Raw genomic sequence first — 23,029 nt, 5'->3', positions numbered from 1 at the left:
ACAGGACAGTGGGTCGCAGGACACCTGCTGTGGGGCCCACACCTGGACGTCAGGGCGAGAGAATGGGTCTTAGAGTGTATCTCATGTCGGGCATGTGGGTCACTTCACTTACATCTTATAGTAATTCTGGAAAGTAGGTAATAACATTTCTGTTTTTAAATGAAATAAACCCAGAAAGTTGAGTGATTTGTCCGCATCTGCCCACAGCTGCTAACGGGCAGAACTCGCTAAAGCCCTGGTCTGCCCGGCTCTGGGTCTACTTCTTCTCTGCAGTCCATCTCCAGGCTGCAAAGACAGTTGGGGTTTCTCCCTCCCGCATACCGGCTTGTGCTTGGTCACACTTTCTCCATCTTTGTGTGAACTAGAGTCTCTCACATAAGTGAAACCTCTCCCTCCAACACTTTCTGTGTTCCTGCCAGTTAGAGCTGGAAGGTGCCTTGGGCTGACTCAGGACAGCCCCATCTTTCCATGGGGGAGGATGGTGAGGAAGTTTCACAGTTGGTAAACGTCAGGTCAGAGGGCCCAGGCCTGTGATTCCCTACCTCCCGTGCTTACCTCTGGCCCACGTTGGTGGTGGTGGGGGTGGGGATGGGCACTCAGCTATTTCCAGTGCTCCGTAGGCCCAGATGAATGGAGTATACTTTCCTACTCCTCATTCATTCATTTATCCACCATTTACTGAGTGCCTGTTGTGCGTCTGGTCCTATCATGGTGCTTGGGATGATAATGAAGTGGACACAGTCCCTGGCCTGCTTTGCCTTATGCTTCTGGGAGGAAGACCTTATATCCTGATTAAAGCCCCTGGTTTTTTAGATGCCCAGCTCATTGGTTTGACCTTACTTTTCTAGATTTCTTCTTTGAAAAATTGCAGAAGTGGTACATGCTTCTTTAAAGAACAATAAGAGAAATAAGAAAAATTAGGGAAATGTGAAAGTACAAAGGGTGTAGCTTCTCTCTCCGTGCTCTGCTGCCAGACTGGTCCTCTCCCTGCAAGTGAAACTGTTGTGAGCAGTTTGGGTCTGTCTTGCTGTACTTACAATTCATTTACACACTCCCCGCCCCTGACACACATACACGTGCTCACATTGTTTCATAATATATCCTTTTGTCTCATTACATGTAAGGATGGCCTCACTCTTTTTGACTGCTGCACGGATTCAATGATGTGGGTAGACGTCCTTTAACTAGTCCTCCACTGATGCACATGAGACGTAGTTTCCAGTTTTTCACTCTTTCCAACAGTGATGCAGTAAGCGTCTACATCGAGTGTTTATTATATATAATGAGCATATAAATAAGTAAAGAAGGCACGCACACATAGGGAAGGACTGCTGTAAAGTCAGTTCCCAGAAGCAGACTTGCTGGGTCAAAGAAGGAGCACATTTAAAGATTTGATCAATATTCCTGAATTGCCCTCTAGAAGGTTGTTGCAGTCCGTGCTCTCGTAGATGGTGTGTGTGCAGACCCCTTTCCCCACAGCGTCACCGTGGGCTGACCTTTCATTAGAAGGATTAATCCACCGATGAGCTGCCTTGACTTGCATGACACTGAAAATTGCATCTATTTTTAGTTGAAAGAGACCCTCATGAGTCAGCATACTGAGTAGTTCACAGCCTGATTCGTTTTGGTTTTTGGAATGTAAATCTATTCCTGTCCTTACTGTAACATTAAAAAAAAAAAAGGCACAGTTACATTTTTTTTTTGTTGGTCTTGATTTATGTCTCTCTCGGATTTTCCCAGAAAAGATACCTTCTTGAAAAGTAAAGTTGTGTAGCTTCCCAAAGAACACCTGACTGTTCTTTTCTTCGATTGATTGGTTTAGGATGAGTTGAGTCTGTTGGTGAGGATCTGAGAGTAGTACAGAATACTTCTTGTATTTTCATTTTGGTTGAGAGGAAGGGGCTTGACGTATGTTTCTTCTTTGAGGTTGATATGTGTCCTCAGTGACACCCAGACTGTTAGGCCGGTGTGATTTGCAGTGGTGGTCAGGGCTTCCAGAGCAGTGGGCCAAAAACAGCTCAGCCGTGGCCTTTGGGGGCTCTGTACTGAGCCCCTCTAACGTGAAGAGCAGCTCCTGGGTGTGGCTTTGGAAACCTACCAATTTTGGGTCCCAGCCTTCTTCTTGGTCTTTATTTTCTGTTGCTTCTCCCCAGAACTTCTCGCTGTAATCCAGGCTGACTGTGTTGCTCACTCCTGCTTCATTTTCCTGTCTTCCCGCCTCTGCTCATAGGATGGCCTCCGCAATGCAGGCCTTTGCCTCAACGTTTTTTTCAGCCTGTAATGCCTGGCTCGTGAGCCACAATCCTCACGAAGCCTTTCCAGGCCAGAATGATTGACCCCAGGCGGCTCTCATCTCCTCCTCCTCGGGGCTTACCGAGCGCTTCATTGACACCCAAGAGCTTGGCCTGGCTGGCGGCCTCGGTCCCATCACACAGTCCTAGCCCGGGCTGGACATGGCGTGCGGTGTCCGTAGCTGACTGTTGGTAGGATGCGCGCCCGTTTTGGCAGTGTCTCACACGCCATCTCTCCAAGGGCTTAGGCGGCTGCAGCTGGGGGAAGCGCGGGCACTGAGAACCGGTCAGGGTCGTGACTCACTCTCCAGTGGGTCCAGGTCGTTCTTGGATTTCTTACTTGTGATTACCGAGAGACATGTTAGAGAACTGTTTAGCATGCTAGAGTCCTAGGAAGAAGGTGCCCTTTAATTTAGGGTTTTTGGACTGATCTCTCTTTTCTCATACTGGTCTCCTTGAAGCTGGGTCCCACTTAAATTGTATGCACTGTAGTATTTTGTCTAATGAAAAACCAGTCTTGCAGATAGCCCCTTGCCTGGAAACAACAGAAAATGAGGGCAATTTTATTTATTTTTTTGCTGAATGTAATTACCTGTTTGCATACGGTCACCCCGCGAGAAATGATCTGTCAGGCTGATAGTTATCTTGTTCATAGAGAGGGTATAAAACTTGCTGGGTTATTGATTTAAAAAAGCTTACTTGGTTATTGATTAAAAAGAACTATAGCAAATACAAATGGAAGATGTATGAAACTCCGTCATATTCAAATATATTCAATAAGTCAAAGGAAAGTAAAGAAGGACTGTTTCCTAAAATATCTAGATCATTGAGCCAGTGGGTCTTTTGGGGGCTAAATGTGGACAATAATTGCTCTGATTTTCTACCTTACTTGATATAAATTTTTATGTTCATTTATATTCATGAAATCAATGTCTCTGTGACAGCGAGAATGAATGCTTACTGCATTTCCATAGATAGATTAGTTCATCGCTGGCCCCAGGAATGTATCATCAGAAGCTGGGATATTGCAGATGGGAAATAACCGTTAGTGGACTCATTAGGGTCTGTTGTCTTCTCCTGCCCACAGCTGTTACTTATTTCTTTGACCTCAGGTCATCTTGGGTTGTTGCTGCCATCACTATCTGCTGGTAAGGGAGAGGATTGTGCGGTGAGCAGAAGGGGGTCAGGGGACCTGGATTCTAGGGGCGACAGCCATCATCTAGCCACAGATCCGATGTCGTTCCCCACTCTGAACTTTGGTTTTCTCATCTTGAAAATGAGGAAATGAGACTAGATGACGCCTTAGGTCTCTGCTAGCCTAGGCGTGCTCTGCTGCTGGACTGTGTGGTTGAAGTCATAAGTGTGTGTGTGAACAGCCGAGTGGGCTTCTCCAAGCCATGCCTTGGTGAGAATCCTGCAGATTTCGCCGACTCTGATTGCAAACCCACTGTGCACCAGGGCTGTTTGAGGTGCTGCACAGGGTGCTGAGGACCTCTGCTCTCAGGGATCCTGTGATCATGGACAGCTCTCTCCGTAATGAGGCAGGGATGGGGGCGTGTAATGAGAGATGCAGATTTCATAGACGTAAGTGAAGGAGAAATTTATTCCGATTGGAGGGGGCAGGAATCAGAGAAGGTTTCATTGAGAAGGTGGCTCTTGAGCTGAGCCTTATTGGATGAGCGGGTTTCAACAGAGAGGAAAGTTCATCTGGGTGGAAGTAGGAGTGAGAGGAGGGGCTGAGAGATGAGCGAGTGCGCGGTGGGCTCACTGAAGGGAGGCTCCGGTGCACAGGGCCGGGTGGGGTGAATGAAACGGAAAGCTGGCTGCACCGGATCACAGAGGGCCTTGGAGGCTGGGCTGGGAACAAGCCTGACTTTGGCACAGAGCTTTCCTTTCTCAAGGGAGCAGGCGAGTAGCCTCCCTTTAGGACTGTAGATGGGGCTGCAGAGGAACCTTCTCTCTATAGCAGTGGCTTTCAACTGAGGGCGATTTTGTCCCCCCAGGACATGTGGCAATGTCTGGAGGCTTTTTTGATTGTCATGAGTTAGCATGCCGGGGATCCTTCTAAATATCCTACAATGCAGAATTGTAGGGACCCCCTCTGCCCCCCAACAATGACTTGTGCAGTCGTCCAAGGTGTCGGTAGTTGAGAAACTCCGATCTGGAAGTTTATCTTGGAAAATACTCCCAAAGGTCATCTTTCTGAGGTATTTTAGTATCTCTCTGGGCCAGGCGTTTTAAGAGGGATTAGAGATTGGGGCAGAAGGAGAAGACTGTTGGTACCCAGCCTGGAAGCAGGGTGCTCTTCCTTTTTGGCTCTGGGGTTTCCCCAGAGCCCTGTTCCAGTTGCTCAGATGTTGAGGGATAGGTGTGATCCAGTGTGTGGACTGCACCTCTGTTCACTGGTATTTCCTCAGGCAGGGTTCACCCTCCCACCCCTGGGGTCCACCTTTGCTCTGTCACATGTCCTGTGTCTGTCATTGTCAGTTTCCCCGCAACACTCCCTCTTCCTGCGCGCACGCTGTGCTGGCCCCATGTGCACGCCCAGCCCAGCATGGGGCCTGGTGCAGGAGCCGGTGGGTGTGCATTGCTGGAAGGAGTGTGTCCTGCTGCTGGCTGCCCTTCTGAGCAAGGGGAGGGGTCTTACCCATGAGGGGCACCATTGAGAGCAAGCTTTGGTGACGTGGTGCCACCTGAGTGATTGATGGGAGCCCTTGGTATTTCATACAGCATTCATGGGGGCGAAGTCTCTGGAAGGGTGATCCCTGCTGCCGGCAACAAGCGTTTCTCTCATCAGGACATCCTCGGGCTGAATTTCCAGCCAAGTTTAGTAACAGCCTTTGAAGCAGAATACTCGGTGGTGAGAACAACTCGGTGGCATGACCAAACCATGAAATGGATTTGAAAATCAAGTTTTGAATAAAATTAGCATCTCAGACCCTGCAGGTGGCGACTTTTAGGACTTTGATGGTGAAGAGCTACATACAGAAATAGTGATTTTTTTAAAAGAAAAGATTGTATTAATTAGACAGCTAAGATACAAACATGTTTAAAAGGTTGCTTGATTTTCAGATGCATCCCTGTATTCCAAATAGGCTGATATTTCTAGACTCTGTTTGTCTTAAAACTTTCCTGTCTCTTGGTTTTAGAGAACATATTAAGCAAGTCTAGAGACAAGTCCTCTGGCCAGCATAAAATATTCATGTTGGAACAGTGAGTCAGATAGGAAGCGGGTAGTTTGTATTCGCTCATTCAGCAAATATTTGCTAAGTGTCTCCTACTTGCCAAGCACTGTTTTTGGCACTGGGGTTACAGCAAGGAAGGAGACAACGTCCTCACCCTCAGGGAGTGTACGGATTAATGAGAGATACAATCAAACAAGGGGCCACAATATGATATTAGTCATAAGTGCTGTGAGGAAAAGCAAACAGAGCAACGGTTCAGTGCCTGGGCGTGGGGAAGGGAGGGGGTGTTTGTCAATAGAAGGAAAGGGAAAGGGCCCTGTGAGGAGGTGATGTCTGAGCAGAGACCTAGATGAGATGAGGGAGCGAGCGAGCCCAAGGGGAAGCAGTGGGGAACGGTGTGCAGGCAGCAGGAACAGCATGAGCAGGTGCCCAGCACAGGAATGCGTGTGGCAAGTGGGAGGAACGATAAGACACCTGTGCGGTGAGCCAGGCGCGAGGGAGCAGGTGGGCTGGAGAGAGGCAGGGGCAAGGTCTTACTGGCCTTCAGCTCGTGGCAGAAAATTTGGATTCTATCTGACGGAAATGGCAAGACTTTGGAGGGTTTTGAGCATGAGCTGACTAAATTTTAAGTTTTCTTTTTGCGTGGAGACTTGATGGAGGCAGGAATAGAGGTGAGAATCCCTGCCTTGGAGGTTTGGGGTACATGTTGGGGGTGGAGCTCAGAGGACCTACTAATGGGTGGGGGTGGTTGTGAGGAAAAGTAGAAACCCAGGATGGCCCCTGAGATTTTGGCTTCACCCCTGTTGATGGGGTTGCCGCTTGCTGAGGTGAGAAGGCTCAGGAGGAGCATCTGTATGTGTTTGGTTACGGATGTATCGTGCGTGAGAGCTGCTGTGTATCCAATGGGTAATGTGGGGCCTGGGGCGTCAGAGAGGGGTCCAGACTGGAAATATAAATTTGGGAGACATCAGTGTATAGATGGTGTTTAAAAATTTTTAAGTATGTTTTATTTAATCCAATATATTAAAAATATTGCCATTTAAACATATAATCAATATAAAAATTATTAATGGGATGTATGTTATATTCTGTTTTTATGATAAACCTTTGAAACTTAGCATATATTTTATATTTACAGTATGTCTCATTTCGGACAGTAAGTTTTCAATAGTTGAAAAAAGGGAAATGTAGTCATACTGAAACGATAAAGTTACGTTCAGTAGAAGAATGTTCCTATGAGCTGTTTTTCACTCCCGGCACTTCTGGCACCAAATATATGGGGTTTTCACACCAAGTAATTCCCAAATCTACAGACACCAACTGGGTGTCCAACAGTTTATTTAATTCTGACACTATCGGAAGTTAGGGTAGACCCCAGGTTAAGGATCGTTCCCACCAGGCTGCCCCTACTTCAGTCGCCAGTTGTAAGTAGTAGGTCCCCAGCTTACCCACACCTCTGCCCAACTTGGCTACAAATCGGGGGTTCCCACAACCCCTTCCTCAGGGTTGATAATTTGCTACATTGGCTCACAGAACTTAGGAAAACACATTTGCTGGTTTATTATAAAGGATACAGTGAACAGCTGGGTGAAGAGGTATATAGGGCAAGGTTCTGCCCCCATGGAGTTGGGGTATGCCACCCTCCCAGCACATGGATGAATTCACCAACCCGGAAGCTCTCCGAACCGCATTGTCTAGGTTGTTTATGCTGGTTCCATTACTTAGACATGACTGATTAAATCATTGGCCATTGGTGATTGAACTCAATCTCCAGCCACTCTTCCTTCCTGAGAATTTGGGGGGTGGGGCTGAAAGTTCCAATCCTCTAATTGCACGGTTGGTTCTTCTGGCAACCAGCCTCCATACTCCAAGAGTCACCTCATTAGCATAAACTCAGGTATGGATGAAAGGGGCCTATTCCTCATAACAAAAGATGCTCCTCTTATCCTTGTCACTCAGGAAATTCCCAGGGTTTTAGAAGCTCTGTGCCAGGAACTAGGGGTAAAGACCAAACGTGTATTTACTGTATCGCAATATCACAAATATGTTACATTGCTTCAGTTTAGATGTGGCATTTAAAGCCATGGAAATGGGTGAGATCCCCTAGGGAGTGAAGGTGTTGAGAAGAAATGAGGCCCTAGGATTCCAGAACACTTGTACATTTAGAGGCCGGGTGGAGATGGAGCCAAGGTGACTTGTCTAGAAAGAAATGGCTGATGAGGGGGAGCGAAGGAGGAGATTGTGGGGTCCTGGAAGCTGAGGGAAGAAGGTGTTCTAGAGCAAGGAATGGTTACCTGTGTCAAGTGCTCCTGGGAAGTCTGTTCAGATGAGAATTGAGAAGTGATGCCTTGATTTGGCAAGGTGGCATCATAGGTGACCTTGACAAGGGCAGTGAAGCGGGGAACCAGGGTGCTTGGAGTGGGTGATGAGAGAAAGTGGGGTGGAATGGAGTCAGTGCAGATACACAGCTCTGTGAGAGGATTTTCCCACAAAGGGGAACAGAGAAATGGGATTTGACCTGGAGAGGGAAAACCTGAGAAGGGTTTTTTTGTGATTGTTGTTGGCTTTGTTTGTTTTTAGGGTGAGATGAGAGAGGTTAGAGTGTATTTATGTGCTGACGGGAATTACCCTGTGGAGGGGGAGGATTTGATGGTGTGTGTGTGAGGGGGGATGAGCTCACTGCTGGTGTGAGGTCTGTGAATTGGCAGGTGGTGGTGGGGCCCTGTGCCCAAGTGGCTGGGAGGCCCTTAGCCAGGAGCAGGGACCGAGAATCTGAACGATACAGGTGTAGGCAGGTTGGCCGGTTTGATGCATCGAGGCTCGGTTTCCCTAGTGGGAAAGTGGGAGGAAAAGACCTACCAAACAATGTTCCCATGAGAATTAAACCGAGTGAAATATGTGACCGTGCTGAGTAATGACCGCCAAATGCATTCAGGCCCATTTCTCAATTGACAAGAAGATATTTATAGAATGTGGCCTTTTGCTTGGGAGGGAACTTGCAGCAATGCCATTCTTCATGAAACAGATAGAGATGAGGGTTTGCACATGCAAAACAGTTCCACTGTGTGATGCCATCAAATGTGAATGTTTTGTCTCTTTTTCAGAAATGGATATAAGTTTCTCTACTGCTCTGCGCGTGCCATCGGGATGGCGGACATGACGAGGGGCTATTTGCACTGGGTCAACGAGAGGGGCACCGTGCTGCCTCAGGGGCCACTGCTGCTGAGCCCGAGCAGTCTCTTTTCCGCCTTGCACAGGTAACGCCACTGCGCTTGTCCACCTCCTGCCCCAGGCCTGCGGCCGCTGCAGGCCCTCTCTCTTCCTCACTGCAAATTTTGCAAGAATAGCCTCTTAACTGGTCTTCCCAACCAATAACCTGCTCCATACTGTGCACCAGAAAAATCATCCTAAAATGAGTGTCTCACGCTGTCACCCCGTCAACACCCTTCTTTGGCTCATCATGGCTCTTGGGATAAAGTCCAGATTCATCAACTCAGCATCTCTTGACTCTTCATGACCCACTCTTGCTCTCCTCTCCAGTCTCATTTCTCTCCAGTTTCTAGATCTCCGATGTGTTGAACTGTCTCCATTTTCCAGAGTGATGTTCTCTGCTTTGAGCCTTCGCACATGCTGCCCCTCCTCCTCCCCTTCTCCCTGTGTTGCTGGGCTGAGTCTTAATGACTCTGAGAATCAACTTGCATTTCGTCTAATCAGGGACCTACGCTGGGTCCCCAGTTACCTCTAGGGTGAGTTGAGTGACCAGTGACTATTTGCAAATTCAGATCACCAAAGAGATAGGCTGTGCCAAGGAGCAGTCTGTACTGCTCACCATAGCAATTCTCAGCAATCCTCACCACTTACTCGCTGGTGTCCTTACTGCCAAACAAGGCGTTGGGCAGCATGGGGCTGACGAGGTGTTTTCTTACTTACCCCGTATACATGCATGCAGACATCCTCTTCCCGCTTCCCACACTCACACATTCACAATGTGTGTGTGTGACTGTGTCTGTGTGTGTGAGAGAGATTGAAGCAGGAAGTTGAATTTGGGTGGTTTTCCCCAGGGTGTTGAAGTTGGAGACTTATAATCATACAATCACTCACATGCGTCTCTATGAGTTCTAAGATGTAGAAAGCAAGACCCTTTTAGTGTTAAGGAGGGCTCTGGAGTCAGTGCAGGTCCAGGACCAGCCCTTGAGTCTTTTGACGCTCAGTTTGTGTTCCTCCATCGTCATCGTCATCGTCGTCTTCATAATCATCTTAATTACATTTTGAGTAGGTACAGAAGACTATTTCTAAAATACATGCAAGGTAAAATGATAGTCACACAGTGAAGACCAGTGTACCCACCACCCAGTTAAAGCAAAAGGACATACGTTCCATCTGAAGTCCCGCTTGCTCTCATCCCTCCGCCTCAGTAGTAATAGTACCCATTATCCCTGAATTTTGTGTTAATCATTCCCTGCTCTTCTAAATAGTTTTATCACATATATTTGCAATCCTAACCAATATGTTTAATTGTGTACATTTGTGAACTTTAAGTGAATCAATCACATGTTCTTCTGCGTGTTCTTGCTTTTTTCATTCAACATTATCTTCCCAAGATTGTTGAGTATAGCTGTGTATCATTCATTTTTACTCCTGTATCATATCCTATTGTATGACTCTACCACGATTTGTTTATCCACTTTACTGTTGATGGGTACTTGAGTCATTTCCAATTTTTTGCTACTGGAAGCAGTGCTTCTGTGTGTCCTCTGGGGGCACATGTGCCATAGTTGCTCCAAGGTTGCTCTTAAGAGTGGAATTGCTGGGCCATAGAGTATGCACATATTCAGCTTTATTAGGTCATTCCAAACTGTTTTCCAAAGTAACTGAGCCAATTTATGTACCAACAGCAGTGTGTAAGTGTACCATTCGCTCTGCTTTCTTGCCAACACATTGTCAGCCGTTTATACTTTTGCTAGTCTGGTGGGTGTGAAATGTCTCTTTTCATATGTTTATTGGCCATTTGGACTTCATCTTCTGTGAATTGCCTGTGAATTCTGTGAATTCAAGTCTTTCCTCCATTTTCTTTTTGATTTGTAAGAGTGTGTTGTAGATTCTATGTATGTCAGCTTTGTTATGAGTGCTGCAAATACCTTTTCCTAGTTTATGGTTTTTGATGAACATAAATTCTTCATTTCATGGAGTTGAACATATCACTTTCTCTGTAGTTTTTGCTGTCTGTGTGTTAAGAAGCCTCCCTTGACCTGTGAGCATGAAGACAGTGTCCTATATTTTATCTAAAGGTGCTGCCTGTTACATTTAGGTCTGTAATCCACCAGAAATTGATTTTTGTATATAAATGAAGTAGGGACCCATTTTCATTTTTTTTTTTTTCCCTAGGTTCAGTTATCCCAGCACCATTTACTGAAAAGACTGCCCTTTCCCTGCTTTGAATTGTCATCGTGGCCATAAATGGGTGGTTCTGGCCTTTACCCTTCTGTGCCACTAGTAGAATCAAGTTCCATAAAAACATACAGACAAAAACCTGTTGAGAGTTTGATTGAAATTACAATGGATCTATAGATCAATTTAGGTAGAATTAATATCTCCTTATAATATCAAATCTTTCAGTTCAATTATATGGTATATTTCTTCATTTATTTGGGTCTTCCCTAATATATTTCAATAAGGTTCATAAATTATTTAGAATTTTTGCACTGATGTTCACAGATGAGATCGGCCCTCACTTTGTTTATAGTTTTCTTCTTCAGGTTTTTTTTTTTGAGGTTATGTGCCTCATAAAATGAGTTAGATGTTCTCTCTCTTTCTATGCTCTGGAATTCTTTGTTCCGTGGATGACTGATGGAGCTCTTGGGTGAAATCACTCGTCCTTAGCATTTTCTTTGTGGGAAGACTTGCAAGTATGGATTCACTTTCTGTCTAGTACTCTCCTCGGGCAGCTTAACTGACCTGCGCATATTGAACTTTTGAAGCTGTGAAAGTGTTCTTAGTGTCACGGCATCTTTGACAGTTAAAAATAGTTTGACGCTAATGAAGCTTATCCTCTCATGTTCATCCATTACTTATTTATTTGTTTTAACAGAGAAGTGATTGAAAAGAAACCAGAAAAGTTTAAAGTCCAGTGTTTGACAGACATCAAAAACCTGTTTTTTCCAAATACAGAACCCTTTTATGCTGCTTTTGGAAACCGACCGGCTGTAAGTAGTAGATGGGATATATAAGAGTTATTGAAATTACTGTCTTTTCTGACAGCAGTCATCTGAAAGGCTGGCCTAGACTGTATGTGAAGCTCATCTTATAAGAAATGGCTGATAAAGAGCCACTTGCCTACATCTGAAGGCAAGGAGATGGTAAATTATTTCATGGCCTCTAGTTTTCTTTGAAGATTGGCTAGTGGGTTTCATTTTGAAGCTTGAAATGTGGGACTAGTCACTTCAAATTCCAAATTACCTGCTAAATTAGTAAAACAAGAACATTGAATAGCATTCAACCGTTTCTACCAGAAGGGAAACCACAAAGTTTGGCATGATGGTGATCCAGTGAGATCCTTCAGCATCTCAACTTTTCAGAATATTTGTTTCATATTGTAAAAGAAATGCTTTGAGACTGTGTGTGTACTACCCAAAGTTGCTGGAAAGTTCAGCATTCTGGAAAATATAGTTGGGTACTAACTTCCCAGTAAGAAAATTCCCCTACTTTTGAAACTCATGCCCCAGAAAGTGGGTCAGAGAATAACGGTAAGGAATGTTGGAATTGCAGGGGATGTGATGGGTTGTTGACTCTCTAACTCAGCTCCTGAATAGATGAGGGAACTGAGGCCCAGAGGAGAAAACTGAGTTAATAGTTTCACCTCCAGAAATATTCTTTCTCTACACTAGTTGGAAGTATAGTTCTGGGTAATGAAAATATCATGCATTTGTGTTTACAATGAACTCTTTTCTAATTAACACTTTACCAAATACAGGATGTGTATTCATACAAGCAAGTAGGAGTGTCTCTGAACAGAATATTTACTGTCAATCCCAAAGGAGAACTCATACAGGAGCACGCAAAGACCAACATCTCCTCGTGAGTATTGTGCACACTTTGTGTGATTACTGTTTTGTTATGTTGTTGTCGCCGTCTTAATCTTAGAATGCTGTTTCATAGTTTACAGTATACTTTTTTATCTTTTGTTGCCTGTATTTTAATCTTTAATTCTTACAAGGAAACATATATTTTAACTCCTTGTATTTTGTCCAAAACTTCATTTTTGGACAATCTTGATTAAATCAGATCCCCTCTGGGCTGAAAATTTAAACTAGTGGTTAGATTTTGCTACAGAGTGGAATTGAATGAACTTGAAAACTAGTGGTTTAGATTTGCCAACTTGGGCTTGAAAGCCTAGAATGTGGATTAGAAATGTAACCAAATTGGAGTATCACGTGAGGCTGTATTTAAAGATGAGGGACTCTATGTCTCTTCACGTGCTGCCCTGTAATGATAGTCTCACCAGAAGCCTTGCTGTGTAATTATAAGAATTCCTCTCATATTTTTGGTTGAAGCCCAGTTTCCCTGAGACAGGGGCTGAACTGGGTTACTGTTTGTCATGAGGCATCCTGGTGGGCTGTAGAATCTCTTGACTTTGACGTGTCTCACTTTGGCTTCCTAACTTCTTAGAACACAGAGTGTTTCCTCATCTCGTGTGTCGGGAGCATTGCCCATCAGGTGACATCAGCCCGGGCAGACAGGTGTCATCAGCGTTGTCTGTCTCAGAGGCTGCACCTCTTCTGGCCTGGTTTGTGCAGACCTAGAAAGTAGCCTGTGGCCTGAGTGCTGGAGCCCTCCTCATGTGGAGGAGTTGGGTGGGGGGAGTGTGGGTCTTGTGGCTTTCTAGGGGTTGGTCTTCGCCAGGCGCCTCCTGTAGTTTCAGGTAAATTCGAGATCAAGGTTGCCCCTAGAGCAGATTCTTGCTTTCACTATGCTCCTTATACCAGTTGGAGTCTAATCCAGCTTAACTAGGGCAGTTCCAGAACAGCAGCGGGGACTGATTCCTTTCTTAACCTTTTGCTTGCTGTTCCCCTCCTCCCCAGTGCTACGTGGCCACCCTGATGTCAGCGTTCCCTCTTCTCCCTAATTCCCCAGCATAGCACCTTCCATGTGAGAGGTCTTCCTCGTTCTGGAGGAGATCTGGTGGATTTCCATTTAGGGTCAAAAGAACTCTTAACTGATGGGACGCTGCCCAGAAGTGGCAAAGGTTTCTGCCCAGCAGCAGCCCAGTGGCAGGTCTTGTCCTAAGGGGCGTGGAAAGAGGGATTTCTGCATCTATGAGGGTTTGCCGGGAGGCTTCTGAGGGAGTATCCCATTCACTGAGACTCAGGTTAAAATGCGTGCTGTGCCTGTGCCTTGGCCTAGAGTGGATCTCTGCGTGGAGGGGACTTCACACCTAGGCTGGAGGTGTGGTGGTTCCTGTGAGAGAGTGACTCTCCTTCCCCAGGAAAGCGCATACTTTTCTCTGGCACTGAACTTGGTACAACCTTCTCAGAGCCAGGTCGGTGCCTGCCGCTTGGAACCTGGGCCACTGTCTCTGAGAAGTCATCTGAAATGTCTTCAGAGGATCAGGGCCGTGCGGGTGGGGAATTTCAGTGTGTTCTTTCTTTGCATTTGTGACCATCAGTTTGAGCTCTGCCTGCTCTGAGGGAGCCCTGTGCTTGGAGGGTTGGTCCCAGAGAAGCTCACAGATGGGGCTCGGCCCCCCACTCGGAGCACATGCGGGCGGTTTGGATCTGTGCCCACCACGCCCTGGCGATGAGCGATGAACTGCCCCCTGCGGGGAGGGGCCTCCTCCACAGCCACAAAACTCAAGCAAATAGGTCTTAAAGCCAGGAGGTATTTTAAAAATTTGTTTTAATCCCCAGGAAAGACATAATGTTTGTTTAAGAGAGATTTTTCCTCTTTTGTGCAAGCATGATGTTTCTCATAAGCCCTTTGGAGTTCCTTTATTAAATACACACACTCATCCTTGTTTAGTAAGTTATCTTATGCCTCAGAACGTGCTAATTCCTAGAGTTTGGATTTCGAAAGCCCCTTTGGTTCTTAGCAAATTGGAACTGGAGAGGGACCCAGTGACTGTCAGGGTGCCTCTGGGGATGTGTAGAGCAGCCTGGACCTGTCAGAATTTCCGGCTGGAGGCGACTGGAGGTCTGAAAATTCACATTCAGTACAGCAACTTTCTTTTTGTAGTGTAGGCCCCAGAAACTACGATGTAACATCTTCTTGGGAATACACAGAAAACAGAATGAGAGGATATTGTAGGGAGCACTGAGAAACATGGAGTCTAGTCCAACTTCACGCTCTATAAAGATGAAGGGCCTGAGCCCAGAGGGGGCAAGACACTTGCCTGAGGTTCCACAGCAGTAGAGTGGGAGTAGATCCCGGGTCTCTTGACCCTCATGCCAACTAGGGCTTTTCCTGAGGCTCATAATTAGCCAGGGCTAATTATTTCCTAATGTTAATAATTTCTTGTTGACTAAATTTATTGAGCATTCAATACACATTATTTTATTATTGCATACATTATTTGATTCTCACATGAACACTGTGGCACAGTTTTCGTTTTCTTCACTTTACAGTTGAGGAAATTGTGGCTTAGAGAGATGAAGCCGTTTGCTCAAGATCACACAGCTAGTAAATGACAGAGTCGAAGGTCAAATCCGTGTCTCCGTAACCCCAGGGCCCGGGGTCTTTTCATTGCACAGTGAAGCGGTCCCTGTTTGGTGCTCCAAAGATGAGCTTTGTCTAATTCTTTCCCCCGATGCCCATACGTGAGCTCTGCGGGGGGTGGCTGTCTGTCCGTCCACTATGCCGACTCCTTCCCGTCCTGCTTTGCTTCTGCTCAGCCCTCCCTCGTCGGTCCTTGGTGTGAAGTCAGGTCACACCCACCTTGTGCATGGCACTCTCTGACTCCTCCTTGGCGTACTCTTTGATTTCTTAGTAATCAGTGAGGAATTATTCTAGAGCAGCCTCCATTGTGTCAGGTAGGTGGTCTGCTCCTCGGGGTTGTAGGTTTCTCCTAACTTCCCAGCACGGCCCGGGGGTGTGGCAGGTGTTCCGCTTGGCTGGGTGTCCCGCAGAGGCAGTGACGTTGTCCGTTTCCCTTCCAGGTACGTGAGGCTCTGTGAAGTGGTCGACCACGTTTTCCCGTTGCTGAAAAGAAGCCACTCTTCGGACTTCCCCTGCTCAGATACCTTCAGTAATTTCACCTTTTGGAGAGAGCCACTGCCGCCTTTTGAAAACCAGGACGTTCATTCTGCCTCAACGTAAAAGGTCCCAAGCAGCCTCCTGACATCATGCGATGACTGGGCACCCCCATTAAAGGGTAGATTTTGGGAGCCGTGGAGAGGAGCTCGGGAGCCTGACGTGCAGTCCTTTGCTTAAGAGCAGGGAGAGTGGAGAAGCATTTCTCTCTCCCCCGCTGCCCTGGGGGTTGACATTTCTGAGTGAAATTATAGGCGAGGCATCGGGTGCATTCTTAGAGAGGAAGGCATTCCTTGGTTGTGGCTTAAAGCCAATCGCAGTGCTGCCCTTCCCAACCGGCTCTAGCAGTTCGTTATCAGTTAATGTGCAATACTGTCTATGAAACCTACGCAGAGGTGGCTGGCAGGGGGTCCTGGCCGGTGACAGTATCAATCGAGGAACGCCAGATGTGCACGACTTTCAGTAGAGTAGGGGGCATGTGTCCATTATGGCGGTTTGTGTCACCTCTTCCGCACCTGGCAGGAGGGCTGTGCAGGGTCTCATGACCTGAATCTGGGTTCTCTGAAGGGGCTCCAGACCTCACTGTTCTGGGCCTTGGCCTGTGGATGTTCCCTTACAGTGTTTGCTGACCGGTCTAGTTTTTAGGTGATAAGTTCTTCTTTAATTCCTTTGGTTACAGATAATCTATGTAGCTGGCATATTTTCCCCCATTTCTGTGGCTCCAGGCTGGAATATTTATGCCTTAAAGCATCTGTGGCAGACATTTTATTTAGAATGTGCTTTGTCTAGCTCTCGGTAACTTTGCAATGCCTTAAGTTCAGATGATAGTAAATATTACTAAGGCAGTATTTCCAGTCGGTTCAGCACTCTTCCAGCAGCCTTGTATCCAGCAGGGTGGTGCTGACAATGTGGGCTTGAACAGAGCTGATGCCAGATGATAATGATGTCGATTTCTATTGGGAGCTCTCAAAAGAAACTGGTTGGTTTTAAGAAAACAGTTCCAAGAAGTTGAATTATATTCTTTGTAGATATTACTATTTATTGCTTTACTCTGATTGGATTACTGTTATAAGCATTTTAGCCATATTCTTTCTATTATAACTGTCATTAATCCATTAAAAAGATATGCATGTTAGACTATCCAAAGAGCCTTATTCTGTATATCCCACAACACTGACCTTCTTTTGGGATTTACGAGTAATGCTTTTTATTTTCCTTAGCTTTTTCCACTCAAATTAAAGGCAAGTGGATAGGTAATAATTTAAGTGACGTACTTTAAGCCAGTAGATGATTCTTTTACTTGTTTATTAAATTGGCTTGTGGAGAGAACAATTTGAAAAGAAAGAATTATTTTGGTAAAAGATTTTGCTTTACTTTTTGAAGTATTATTTTTTTAAAGAGTGTTTTACTCCAATGGTTGAAATACTTTGCTATTTAAATCACATTGTTAGAATCATAGGAGGCAAAATATGGAACAGTTGAATGAAATTTTACTCTTTCTGTGAAAGAAAACCCAATGGTGTTGCCTTCATTGTAGTCGGTGGGCTCCGTTAGCAGCGGGATCCTTTACTGAACGGTTCCCGTGGCCGTGCAGAGAGAGGCAGGTGTACGTGTGGAGTTGATTGCAGATTTGCAGAGCAGCGAGAACATGCATGTGCAGATTCCCTTCCGGAGGCGTTAAAAATAGTTACGAATAGTCCTGCCTTAACTACTCTGGGTTTGTTCACTAGTGACCTCTGGAGGCCACATTAATTCTTTCTGTTACGAGGGTATTTTTGGGTGAATTTAGCCGTTGTGAACTCAGTCTAAGCTCAGGGGCCTGCGTAGGCTAGCACAGTGTCTCCCTTGTGCTGGGAGGAGCGTGGCTGCGAGCGTGGGTAGCGTATCCCTCGTGCCATTTGCCCCTTCATCAGGACGACAGCTGTAGTCCACTCTCCACGTGGAGGTGTGAGAGCATGCAACTTTGGACTCCTAATTTTGATGTACCTTAAGCTTCTGCACTACTGCAGTCTGAAACAGAGCATGCCTTGCAGAAAGTTGCACTGTCGGATCTGTGTCAGGTTCAGAGTGTGACCCCTGGGGAGGCTGTAACATCACACCTGCCTTGTTGCTTTGGAAAATGTGATTTATGCATGGGTGGTGCTCACACGTATGGGAGTTGGTTTATCTGTGTTTACACAGCTATAATCCGCAAACCCCACAGTTGTGTGCTAGAATGCTGCATTTGGACCATACATTTCAAAGTTGTCCTATGGAAATGAGTCACTCCGTAGTGACAAGTCATCAGATGTTCATCACAGGTGATGAAGAAAAATATATATACTTGGTATATAGAAAAATATATATACCTAGTACATTGGAGAAATGACTACACCTTCAGAGAGAATTCCCTTTTCAATTTTAGGTTTGGATCACCACTTTAAATACATTTTATTTACAACACTTGATCTGTATTTGTATATGCTGTTGCAATGGTAACAATCACTGTACTATTTCATTGTGTTGTGCTGGATCCAAAGCTAGAAAATATTGTAATAAATGAGACTGATGAAAGACTTCTCTGAAAATCAGGTGTGTGAATTTTAGTTTTTGGTAAGTTATTGTGTTGCTGATTTTCTGATATCAAGCATATTATTTTATTTAAAAAAAAAACCTTAAGACTATGAACTGTTCAATCTTTGGAATAAAAGAGCCAGTCTTTTCTGATGTCTCTGGTACAATGCCGGCTCTGTGTGCACTTAGGGGGAAGGGGGCTGAAGATGGAGAGGAGAGGGCTGCACCCGGGGCTGCTCCCGCCCTGAAGGGAATGACTCCGGAGCAGGGAGGGTTCAGTTAAATGTTGTACGTCACGTGCCGCCAGGGCCTGGCCCATAATTGGTGTTTAACACAAGCGAGTTCTGTTCCGTTTCTTTTGTGTGATGGTCAGTCAGGTGCAGCCACAAGAGGAGACCCAGGAGAGGCTCAGGAAAACAAAGTTTATTATACTCACAGGTCCTCGAATTGGGAGGTATGCATGCCACATGGGCCACAAGGGAAAGCTCCAGGCTGGTCAGGAGGCAGAAGTGGCAGGAGAGCGGGGAGAGCCTAGGCCAGGGCCTTAGTTGGGTGTATGGGAAAGGCAAGGCGGGGCAGAGCGAACAGTTAGGATTGGCTAGTTTGAATAATTTCAGCGGACTCTAAGCAATGGTCTATAGAGGTGGTCCCTGGTTGCCTGGCGCCTGGCCCTGGATGATTAGGGCAGAGGAGTATTGCCTCCTGGGGTGCGCAGGCAGATAGAGGAGGTCTGGCTCTGGATCGGTTAGTTTGCATATCACGGCGTGCTCTGCTGGGCCCTTTACTGTCTCTAAGAAGTGGCTAGCCAGTCTCTCCCCAGCCAGGGAGATTTTTAAGATGTCAAAACACTATAATAAGACACAGAAAATAAAAGTATGAACAATACAGTTTCCCTTACCTCACATCCACTGTCCTCAGCTTTTGGACTGCACTTCTCTGTGGTGTACCCAATTCGTTTTTCATTTTGAACGAATCAATCAAAACCCTTGACTAGTTCACCCAGATAACTTGAAAACCACCATAATTCCTATTGATTTTGTGCATCGTCGACATGCCTGAGACATCCTGTTGCATTACCTGCGTCAGCCTAAGTGTTTTTTGAATAAATTTTAGAATATTGGTCCCTAAATCCGTAAACGATGGCTGCACAAGGGTACCAGGCCGAACTCATGAGGCCCAGATCCAAACACTTCATCTCTGGGGGTCTGTGGAATTACTGCTCATGTGTCTTGAAAACAAAACAAATCCTGTCGTTTAGCTGAACATCACAGATTTATTCCAACTCTGATTTCAGATTGTAGGCTCTTTTGTCTGTGAAATAAAAATTAGTATAAACTGTAGTCCTGGGCCCGGGGAGCCCCACCTGCTCTTGCCCTTCGCCACTTGTCTCTCAGCGGTACCACTAGGCTATGCTGTTTCTATTCGGTAGTGCAGGCAGCTCTCACTGCCTGCTAGTGAGAAGCTAGTTCAGTAGCTTGAATTTCCCCAATGTCTCGGCTATAATCACCTGAATATTTAAATTACTTTCTATCTTGGTTTTCAGAATTGACACACCCCACCAGACTTGCCACCAGCCCTTTGATGGGAGGCCGAGGAACATGGACAATGGGTCAGTGACCATTGGCTTTGGGCCTCAAAGCGCCCTTTCTTACGAAAGAATGCCTGTGGCCCTGGTGCAGTCCTAGGACGGGAGGAATGCCATGGAGGAAAGTTAAGCAGGCCTCATTTTAAGAAATTAAACAACAAACTCCTTCTGGAATCCGAATTTCCTCATTCTAGGAGGAGTGGTGTCCTAACCAGCTGTTCCAGGGGAGCTTTGTCACATCGCCCACCACTTATGCATCCGCCCCCCCTTGCACATCTGTACTCTGTATTCAGACATGAGGGGTAAGTGGGAGCAGCACTGGCCTGCCTCCATGGGCCTGGGGGTGTTGGGAGGGCATCCCGTCTCCGCTCTAAATGAAGAGAAGGCGGTTAAAATGCCACTAGGGTCTCCTTCCTGTCTGTGATCCCTTTCCCAACTCCTGCTACTATTGAAGGTGGGGGTTAAGTGACACTGCTGTTGCAGAAGGCTTGGTGCCTGAAGGAAACCAGAAAGTGACCAGACAGAAGCCGGCCCTGCAAGTCCACGGGCCCCAAACGGCCGCCTGGGGGCACAGTTAGTTTTGGTTTGGAGGCACAGCCTTTAAAAATGTTGTCCCAGCTTGACAAAGGCCCCTCCCAGCAGTGCTTGTCTTCGAGACCAGCCAGGCGTGTTGTGGGCTCGTGGGTGAGGGAGGAGTTCCTTACAGGACTGTTGGGTACCAAAGCGCCTGAGTTGGCATAGCCCAAGGTCGAATCTCACTACCTGGCTCAGCAGGGAGCAGTTTGTGGCTGTCATCCATTCAGGTCTCAGAATCATTTAGAGTTGTGGTTCTCAAAGTGTAGTCTCAAGGCCTCCAGCTCCAGCATCAGGGAGCTTGTTAGAAATGCAGGTTCTTGGGCCCTGCCCCAGGCCTGCTGAATGAGGCTATGGGCGTGGGGCCCACAACCTGTGTTAATAAGTCCTCCCTGGGGTTCCGATGCACACTCAAGTTCAGATGATGCCCCAGAGGCCCGGGGCCTGTTCCCCAGGAACTGCTTCTGGGTTGTGGCAGTTGATGTCTAACTTGAGTCTGGCATGGCTAGAGCGACAGAAAGGATCTGCTGAAGGAGGGAGGCCCCTGGAAACCCAATATGGGGCTTGATTGACCCTTTGATACATAGCCGCCAGCCTGAGCTGCCTTCCTGGGCATCTCAGTGTGAGCTGGTCCTGGCTGGCAGGGGATTCTGCCTGTGACCAGGATGGGCCACCGAGTGCCTGCGAACAGCAGACCTGGGCTGTGCCCAGATATCTGATGGCTCCCTTCCTCCCCCCAATTGTCGGAGCCTGGAGGAGCCTGGAGGCGCTGTCCTGGTGCCAGCGATCTTTTCACTGGGGCAGGAAGTCCATTGAGCCCTGCATTGCTTTTAATGAGTTTTGCAAGCAAGTGGCCTCTTCCCGTGACTCATTCTGCCTTTTGTGCACCGGAGATTGTGGTTTTAAGTTTCACTTTGGAAAGTAACCGCTACTTCTGCTGCTTTCTCTGCTGCTGGAATCTGAACAAGTTAGATTCGTTTTGCAACAAAGAAATGTAAATGTAGGAGCGCCAGTCATATTTCTGCTCTGATTGTAAAAACATCCTTTTCCGAGATGGATGACAGAGCCAAGCTAAGAAATGGTTTATATTTTCAAGTAACGCGTTCGTTGGGGAACTTCATATTTTTCCTTCCAGAGGGGTTTGATAGTTTCGCTTTTGTTCTTTGTCTTCTTGATTCATATTTCAGGGATATCCTAAAAATAAACAGCTCTTGTTGATCCAGTGAGGCGGTTAACCTCTGATTTATTGAGAGAGACTTAGTTCTGGACGAAGGTTTGTGTTCTTGTTTTCATGCGGCGCACAAAGGATGATGATAGTAGAGATCATTTCCTCTACAGTAAAATAGTTTTCATCTGGACTTTCCATGGAACTCAGTTTATGCTACCTGAATAGATGAATTTCTTAGGATTAGACAGCGTGTGTTAAATGGACGCTGTGCAGCATTTTTTCTCCAATTCAAATAATATAGTTGTCTTCAACATGTTAGTGGTGAACTAAGTTATTTTTATACAATTTTATTTAAATATGTACAAACATAAAACAGTAGCCCTTATACAGTAATAAAACCAAAATGCATTTAAAATTAAGTACAGATAAAACTGCAGCACTAAGAAAATGTTACGTGGTGGAAAATGTTGACATATTGAAGCTAGTGGGATGATGTTGGTTTTGGGTTTATAATAAAAGTTTGTATTCATATTCTATGTTTCATTTGTCACCTTGATCCCGTCAACTTTTGAGCATGATGGGCCACCATTTAAGTCACCGTTAACGCTGACCTGCAGAATACAGCAATGAAAAAGTTCTCATTACCCACTTCCATCTACATTGACTATAATGAACTGTTGCAGATTTTTACTCCAAGGATGGGGTCCCCTCAATATCGTGTGACAGCATGAACGTGGCACTGACTGGGAACGGGGGCCTTCTGAGTTTATCTGGGGACTACATTACCCAGACTCCCTTGTTCTCATTTTCTCTTTGAGGTGCAGTGAGACCTCCGTTTGGACATTCTGGGATGTCAGTTAGTGTTCTTAAGGCATCAGAACATCTGGGGATTGGCTTCGGGATGCCCATCACCCTTCTCTCCTCCAGGATTCTGACTGATGGAGCACAAACTGAGCCGAATGGGCGCTTGTGGTCAGCTTTATTCCCCAAAGTCACAGAACTTACTGAAGTTGCCTGAAGCCAAATTGGAGCTTTCAAATATCTTTCACCCCAAAGCTGGAGAATTCCTCCTCTATCTGGCTCCATGGAGGTGGGGGGTTCCTCAAGTAGTCTTAACTGGTGTGAAAGCAGCTTCCGCTGCCTGAGTGCCTGGGAAAAGGAGAGAGAGAGCCGCCTCCTGCTTTTGAGCACAGCACCCGGCCAGCACCCTGACCCTGGGGCAGAGGCTCAGCCATCCCACACGCCGGAGCTGCTCCTCCTGTGGGGAGGAGAGAGGGGCCGCTGAGGAGACATCTGTGGACAGCCGCGCCCAGACCTGCACACTGGCAGTCACTCCCTAACCGTGTGGCCGGACTGCTAGTCTAAACGGACGTCTGTATGCCTTAAGGGAGGTGGGCGGGCAATTCTATTTCTAGAGAGCCAAAGCGCTTTT

General features: G+C 46.3%; 1 protein-coding gene across 3 annotated transcripts in view; it reads left to right on the top strand.

Annotated features, from left to right (window-relative positions):
* Window positions 1-22,128, top strand: part of LPIN1 (lipin 1) — a 73,323-nt gene extending 51,195 nt beyond the window's left edge. For all 3 annotated transcript variants that reach the window (XM_058551767.1, XM_058551768.1, XM_058551766.1), the window contains 4 exons: window positions 8,581-8,733; window positions 11,565-11,679; window positions 12,447-12,550; window positions 15,625-22,128. In XM_058551767.1, the coding sequence (XP_058407750.1) occupies window positions 8,581-8,733; window positions 11,565-11,679; window positions 12,447-12,550; window positions 15,625-15,784 (532 nt within the window). In that variant the 3' untranslated portion in view covers window positions 15,785-22,128. The remainder of the gene's footprint in view (window positions 1-8,580; window positions 8,734-11,564; window positions 11,680-12,446; window positions 12,551-15,624) is intronic.
* The last annotated feature ends 901 nt before the right edge of the window (window positions 22,129-23,029 follow it).

The sequence above is a fragment of the Diceros bicornis genome, chromosome 12, assembly GCF_020826845.1.
Source record: "Diceros bicornis minor isolate mBicDic1 chromosome 12, mDicBic1.mat.cur, whole genome shotgun sequence".
NCBI lineage: Eukaryota > Metazoa > Chordata > Mammalia > Perissodactyla > Rhinocerotidae > Diceros > Diceros bicornis.
This window is presented reverse-complemented; position numbering and strand designations above follow the sequence as displayed.